The 8,152-nt window shown below is 38.9% G+C and overlaps 1 protein-coding gene across 1 annotated transcript; it reads right to left on the reverse strand.

The window, feature by feature from the left end:
• Positions 1 to 4,630: 4,630 nt before the first annotated feature.
• Positions 4,631 to 7,372, reverse strand: LOC112171581. Its single transcript, XM_024308742.1, has 4 exons — positions 7,224 to 7,372; positions 6,998 to 7,058; positions 5,797 to 6,880; positions 4,631 to 5,463 (listed from the first exon to the last, which is right to left on the reverse strand). The coding sequence occupies exons 1-4, from the start codon at positions 7,370 to 7,372 to the stop codon at positions 4,631 to 4,633; spliced, it is 2,127 nt and encodes a 708-aa protein (XP_024164510.1).
• Positions 7,373 to 8,152: the final 780 nt, after the last annotated feature.

Genomic DNA, 8,152 nt, shown 5'->3' on the forward strand with positions numbered 1-8,152 from the left:
ATGTAGTTAAGATTTATAGAGTAATTAAATTATTGAAATGACTAAGTTTTTTATTTTAAAGATAATAATTTGTTTATGAGTGAGGTTATTTGAGGAACTTTAGTGAGGTTTAATGAGTAATTTTAGTATTTAAAAATTTGATAGGAGGTGTAAAAAATAAAGAGGTCAAGTGAGTAAATTTGGAGGTTCCAATAGAAAAACTCAAATAAAAATGTCTAATCAAATCCAATAACAAAGGTTGACTGACACCGTAATCGATTCTATATTGAATGTAAGTAAAAATTTCTTACCAAGTGTATAATAAATGTAGCTGCGAATTGAATGTAAGTAAAAATTTCTTACCAAGTGTATAAAAATTATCTTTTGGACCTCTCTGTTTTTTTTTTCTATGATAGTTGGTTTAGTCAACACATGTTAAATTACATAATGACACAAGAGAGAAATTTTTTTCTTTACCTCTACAACAAAAAGTACTACTTCATAATGTTTTAGAATTTTGTTTATGGTTTGCTTCTCAGTTAAGGAATGCTCCCAACTTACTACAACATGATCATGGCCTCTTGGTATAAATAGGCTAGCTCGCCCGACCATAAAGAACAACGCTCGCCAGGCGTGTAACAAGACTAGGCTTTTGACAAGAGGCCTCAGCCTCAATCTATATGGTGAAAAGGTCTTGCTGAAAAGTGAAAAGCTCTTCGAGGTAAGTACAGCCTAACCACCTGCACTCCATCTATTGGCTTGTACAAAGACCTAAGAAACCGAACCCCCTCGTAAACTCATTGAGGACTTTTTTGAGCCGGCTCGAATCGTGTGTTTACGACCCCGTCCCGTACAGGTCTTTAGACTTCTTTAACTCTGAAAGAAAGATTGCGTACGGGCCACTCTCTTACAATCTGTTACTGCCTCTATGAATCTGTTACTGCATTCCAATCTATACCATGCAACTTGGTGAAGCTTCCTGCAACTATCTCAATTGGATTCTCTTAATAAGAAGTTTCTTTGCCCAACAAGGGATCATTCAATCACTTTCAGAACAAACTAAGTGATTAATTCTATTCATTGCGAGACTAACAAAGAACAATTGCCTAGCCAAAAAGGCTCGTTCTATCCGATCCGAAACGAAGCCGACGAGATCGGAGTCCCACTATGATCTAAAGTCTTGAACCATTCCTTCTTTCAGAACCTTCCTTTACAAAAACTCTCATGTCAATACCACTTCCTTTTCAGTTTTTCAGTTTTCAGCATGATCTGGTTGGATGGCGGAAGGTTTCGGGCGGCATCTCTCGGAATGGATGTTGTTTTTCTGTACAGGGACGATGCACTCAAGGAGGTCTTCCAGATCCAGCGGCGACGCGGCTTTTGGAGCTTCTTGGCGGTGGTGCGCGGTGCTGAATCGGCGGAGTGGGCTCGTGGGAGGCTTGTGTCAAGGTGCTGCTTCAACGATGGCTCATGGCAGCGTTGGTTTGTCTCTTGGCGGAGCTAAGCGGTGGGACTCTAGTTTTGTGGTGGAGGTCGTGCGGAGGAACTACACCGGAATGTACAGGCGGCAAACGGCTGATGGAGATGGTGTCCGGACTTGGGTCAACCATTTCTGGATGGGCCTTGAGTTGGGCCTCTTCTCTAAGACCTCTAGGGCTCTCTAATTTGGGCTGGGGTGTTTTGCCCTAGGCCCATCCCTATGTTTTTAGATTATCTATTTACAATAATTTCCTTGTATTAGGAAGCTAAGTATTTCTGTGCACTCTATTACCTCTCTAGCGCCTCTGGAGTAGTACCAAAAGAGGATTTTCGCTAGGTCTACGTATTTATTTGTCTAATGAGTGGGTCTATATGTATGTACCACTGTGGGTACTACCACTATCTTCTTGTCTAATGCGGAAGGGTATGTAACGGCCTATTCTGGCTTGCGATGAATATATATATTGACACCCGATTTGGGTTTGATTCAAAAAGAAATATTGTGAGAAAATTAGGGAGGTGTAAATAGCATATTGGTTATTTGTAAAAATAAATTGAAGTTTTATTAAGTAAGGAAGTCTAAATGTCAATTTCAAAAGTATGAATAGAAATTCCTAATATGACAGATTAATCCATCAAGTACATCATAGACTAAACTTAAAAAAGAAAATATGTATATATATTAATCTTAAAAATAAGAGAGTCTACCACTTCTTTCTTCTTTTTGGGAGAATCTTCGGTACACGGTGTGAAAATACACGCACCGCTGAAATTAGACGATTTTGAGTAATAAATAAAGGACTTCACATATATAGACAGCTGATATTGCATAATTAGTGTATGTGGACTTGCACCGCCATATATAAAAGAATTTTCGCTTCTTCTTTGCATGTTCCCATGAACCAACAAACTTCTTGGGACCCTCTGAACCTTTCTTAAGTACACTGGCCATGCTGGGCTATTTTTTATATTTTTTTTTTGGAATTTTCTCTGAGTTCACTGGCCTACATTATTGGGGTGGCCAAACCAAAATAAGTAACCCTATCTCTTGGGCCCAAGTTTATTAGAATTATTCCAACCCCATCAATGCGCAAGCCAATCATTGAGCCTATATCATTATGGTACGTTGGAAATTATTCACAAAAAGATTAAAAAAAGAAAAGAAAAAATATTCTCAGTTTTATTTGGTACATAAAAAGAATTTAAATTTTCATGACTTGAGAGGAGTATCTGGTACTAAATTGCATGAATGATTGAAAGGTATGTAAGTCAAAAAACACAGCGATTGTTACCAGCAAAGTATGGTCCTGCAGATAAAGGTTTTATGCATGACCAAACAAATCTGCATTTCCTTGATGCCACACTTTTCTAACCTTGAGGTCCTGGATCATGTGGTCCTAAATCCTAATGCTATGCAACAAAACTAGTTGCAAAATTCAAATTGCTTTGCTTCCTTCATTTCCATCCGCAAAAGAAAACAATATGATGATGCAAATAGTATGTCGGGTACAATAAAATATCCGGTCATGAACATTTTGAGGTTTTATTTGACGTTTAAGCACTAATAACATATGATACAGATATGATAGGACTTCGATTATGAAACAAAGGCATTACTGTGATAATTGAGGATATGAGGCTCAGTTTTGCATAAAGGGTACGTTACATCATTGATTCAAGACTTGATTTGACAAGGTATTTTGAAAAACGTTTGGTAATTGCTTATCAAATTTGGTCGTTGTTATACATACCAGCGATACCACGTACGACACCTTAAGTTTAACCATTATAAGTGCAATTGTTGAGATTTTTCATATGAACTAGTTTTTGAAGCTTGTTGATTTGATACAACAATATTTTTAGAATCATAACTCAATAGATGGTTAACTATTTTTCAAAATTACCTAAACACAATTACAAAATTTTTCTCCACGAAACAGAAGCATTATTGAAATAATCTCAACTCGACTCCTCCCAATAATTTCTTTTTAAGTCCTCTATTCTTTTTTTTATTTTATTTTATTTTTAAAGAAACTGCAAGGTACTTTATTAATGATTTAAAATGTTACAATCATAGAGTAGTACATCAACAATGCAACTAGGAGAATGAGTGAGCCAAGTCTCATTCTGATGTGATTCAAAACCAATACTAGCAAGACGATGAGCCACTTTGTTACAACTTCGAGGAGCATACTTGATTTGCACCTCCGGCATGCTATATAATAGCATTAGAATATCATCTATAATGCTGTCAAACTCGGTGAGTGCAGCATCCTTGTATGCAATATCTTAGACTGCAGCAAGACAATCCGTCACAACTATAGCCCTATCCAGATGCAATTGTTGAAGAAGATCCAGGCCTACTCTTATAGCTAGCAATTCTGCTTGCTGGGCTGAAGAAATATGAGGCACAAAGTGAGCTAAAGCCGCCATCAACTGACCATTAGAGTCCCGAACTATGCCCCCAAGGCCTCCATGAGTAAGTGATGGCAGAAAAGCACCATCCACATTTATCTTATGTTGGTGAAATTACAATAAAATTATAATTTCTATATGAGAAACTCGTTGACAATAGGCTGAGACGCGGGTATCTCACTCCCTTTAAGGAGATTCAAGCCCTCTACAGAACAATGCCTGTGCAACAGAAATCTCTTGACTTGTCCCTTTCAGGATACAACAGCTCAATAATAATTGTATGGTCTCACACCAATCTGCACAAATTGGAGGAACCCAAAACTCCACCAAAAGAACACCTTTCTTTGGCCAAATGAACAGAAAACACTTTGGAGTTTTTTTTAGAGAAAGTTGATGGGTGAATAATAGAGTAAGAGTTTGATATCTGTTAGCATGCAACAAATGGTGCTATTTATAGGCTCTTAGGACACTCCCTACAATTAATAGGGTAGTAACCAAATGCCATAGGTTACAAAAATTAAAACCCAAAATAAATCAAAATAAAACACCATGAGTTACAAAATAAAATTCAAAATAAATTCAGAATTTAAACACACAAATAAATTCAGAATTTAAATACAAAATAAATTCACCCAAATTTAATTTCAATAATAAATAAAATATTAAAATGTTACAACATCTTAACTAAAGAACCCTGTGCAGGTTGCCATCGTTCTATCCCCTGTGACCGGTTAATCTCAGAAGATGCTTGAGCTTTTTAAAACTCATCTAGCCAAGTCATGGCACTTAGGAAAAGATCAGCAGCTGGTCTTGAGGTATTGTCCCATAACATACTATTTCTGTTCTTCCAAATCGACCAAATACCCATCTGAAGCCTCTCAAACACCTCAGCTTGCAAGTGTAAAGCTCTTTCTAACATCCATTCCTTAAAAACTACATTAAGTAGAAAGGAATTCTGAAGATGAAAAGGAGGAGTAGAGAAGAATTCAACAGCAACCGGACACTTACAAAAGAGATGTGCAGTGTCTTCTAATGGATGCCTACACAACAAGCATCTTGAGTCTCCCTCATAGCCCTTTGTAAGAAGCCGGTCTCTTGTAGGTAACAAGTTGTTACATGCCCTCCAAACACCTTGGCACCTTGGCTTTCCAAAGTCTTCTCCAAAGTTCATTAAACGAATCCCCTTTGATGTAGTAGCCAGCACATCACCTAGTACATGCTCCCTGGCCACCCAGTAGGCTGTCTTAACTGTAAAAAGACCCCTACGTTTTGGTCTCCAATACAATCTGTCCCTAACAGGACGTCGAGCTAGAGGAATAGATAAAATATGTTCAACCATCTCAGGGGGAAAAAGAGTACTCACCGAGCCAATGATCCAAGAACGCTCATTGAAGTCAATTAAATCAGTAACTTTTTCAACCTGGCAATTTGTAGGTCTTTGAATTTGGTACTGTGGACAGTTAGGGATCCAATCATCATGCCACACATTTATGCTCACTCCATCCCCCGCTCTCCATTTAACCCCTGCTTTGAGCACCGGTCTCCCTGCAAGAATACTCCTCCAAGAGAAAGAAGGGGCATCTCCTAATTCTGCATTCCAGAAGGAACAATTTGGAAAATATTTTGCCTTATACAATCTCGCAATGAGAGATTGAGGATTTGAAATAATATTCCAGACTCGTTTTGCTAGCATGGCAAGATTGTAAGCATATAAACTTTTGAAGCCCATTCCTCCCTCTTTTTTTGTTAGGCATAATTTGTCCCAACTCCTCCAATGAATCTTTTTCTTGTCTTCAGTATCACCCCAGAAGAAAGAGGCACAAAGTTGGTGAATGTCATCACATAGACTTTTAGGTAACAAGTAACAATTCATGGCATATTGTGGCATAGTTTAAGCCACAACTTTAATAAGTATTTCCCTACCTGCACTGCTTAGGATCTTTGATTTCCAATTAACCAGTTTCTTCGTCAACTTCTCTTTGATGTAATGAAACTTTTCGGTCTTGGATTTGCCTACATGTAGCGGTAAACCCAGGTATCTATCATGCTCTTCTACTCTCTGTACTGCAAGAATAGTTGCCATGCTAATTTGCATAGCAATAGGCACATTTTTGCTAAAAACCATACTACTTTTCTGAAAATTAATTTTCTCTCCCGAAGCTTTTGCATAGATATTTAGAATTTCACGAATAGTCTGACATTCGTGAATCGTTGCAGCTCCAAAAAGAAAACTATCATCCGCAAAGAACAAATGATGTAGTGTAGGGGCTTCAGGACACATCTTCAAACCTTGAATAGCACCTACATCAACTGCTTGAGAAAGAAGAGCTGAAAACCCTTCAACACATAAGATGAATAGGTATGGAGAGAGTGGATCACCCTGCCTTATCCCTCGTGTCGGAGTAATTATCTCAGTTTGTTCACCATTAACCAGGATGGCATAGGTAACAGACTCCACACATTTCATAATTATATTGATCCACCTCACATCAAAACCCAACTTGGTTAACATAGTTCTTAAGAAGGTCCACTCTAGCCGGTCATATGCTTTTGAGATGTCTAACTTGAGAGAGAAGAAGCCTTCATTTTGAGTCCGCAGTTTATACATAAAGTGTGCAGCCTCAGTTGCAACCAAAGTGTTGTCTGATATCAATCGTCCTAGGACATACACACTTTGTAGGGGAGAAATAATCTCCGGTAACCACTTCTTTAACCTGTTGGCAATGACCTTGGAACTTATTCTGTACAGAACATTACAGAGTGCGATAAGTCTAAAATGAGAGGCAACAGTGGGATTCTTGACTTTCAGAATAAGGAAAAGATGAGTGAAGTTGGAAGCTGCCCAAATATCTCCTTTTTCCAAAAAATTTCGAATTGCAACACAAACATCAAAACCAACAATATGCCAATATTTTTGATAGAAGAAAGGAGACATACCACCAGGCCCCGGGCTTTTAGAAGGATGCATTTGAAATAATGCACGCTTAATTTCAGCATCTGTATAGGGCTGCAGTAAATCATCATTCATATGAGTTAACACTTTCATTGGGGTGGCGTGAAAAATAGTGGAGAGTGCACTATCATCTGTTCCCTTAGTTGAAAAAATAGTTTTATAATAATCAACCAACATGCCTTGAACAACAGTAGGATCACTTTGCCAAATACCCACATCATTCACAAGCCCTCTGATGCAATTTTTACACCTCTTGTTAGTGGCCTTTCGATGAAAGAAAGACGAGTTTATGTCACCCTCCTTTAGCCAGACCGCCCTAGATCGTTGTTTCCAATATTGTTCTTGCTGTGAAAGCAATTGACTGTGTCTTACATGAAGGAGATGTTACTCCTCATACTGTTCTGGAGCAAAAGGTTGCCGCATTATATCCGCCAATTTCTCCCGAATCTCCCTCAATTCCACTTTCTGCCTCTCAAACTCAGTGGTGTGCCACTTCATAAGTTGTTTTCCAGTGGCCAAAATCTTTCGACCAACCTGCTGTAGCATGTTACCTGCTGTAGCATGTTGCCTACCGTAGGGATTGCCCAATTCTTTCGAATAATGTCAGAACATTGTTCATGTCCGTGCCATATCTCCTCAAATCTGATTCTGCACCAAGGTGTTCTAAACCTATTTCTGTCAGTTCTCAATCCCACTACAATGGGACAATGGTATGATTCATTGAGTGGCAACACCACCGTTTTGCTATTAGATAACATGGTTCAAAAGGAAACTGACTGAAAGCTTCTATCCAGCCTTTCCTTGGTAAACTTGTTGGACCAAGTATACCTACTACCCCAGAAACCCATGTCGATGAAGCCGCAGTCAATCATCGTTTGCTGGAATGCCGCCATAGGAGCAGCAGCACGAGGGGGACCTCCGGATTTGTCTGCTAGACACATAACCTCGTTGAAGTCACCTGCCATGAGCCAAGGCAGATGACAAACTTCTGCAGCTAGGGCATGAATTAAGTCCCAAGTTCTGCTACGTTCACCTCTGGCTGCAAAGCCATACAATCTTGTGAAGCAATACTTCTCCTGTTTGCCCAGATCACTAATCTCAACATCAATATGATGAGGGGATTTCGTTCTGAGATCAACATGAATTTCACTACTCCAAAGCAGCGCCAAACCCGGGGATCCATCCTCATGAGGGTAGCATATATGTCCTGCAAAACCAAGCCTGTTCGCAAGAGAGGCAATATGAGATGGCTGAGCAAGGGTCTCTGCCAAAAAGATCAGATTTGGCTTCTTTAATTGAACCAGATCAATAAGGGCTCGTTGGGTC

Source organism: Rosa chinensis, chromosome 6 (genome assembly GCF_002994745.2).
Source record: "Rosa chinensis cultivar Old Blush chromosome 6, RchiOBHm-V2, whole genome shotgun sequence".
NCBI lineage: Eukaryota > Viridiplantae > Streptophyta > Magnoliopsida > Rosales > Rosaceae > Rosa > Rosa chinensis.

Coding starts and splice junctions, on each gene's coding strand:
- LOC112171581 (XM_024308742.1), bottom strand. CDS start 7,372: ATGCTACAGCAGGTTGGTCGAAAGATTTTGGCCACTGGAAAACAACTT. Junction 7,059..7,223: donor CAACCTTTTGCTCCAGAACA/GTATGAGGAGTA, acceptor AAATTGCATCAG/AGGGCTTGTGAATGATGTGG. Junction 5,464..5,796: donor AAAGATCCTAAGCAGTGCAG/GTAGGGAAATAC, acceptor TCTGGAATGCAG/AATTAGGAGATGCCCCTTCT.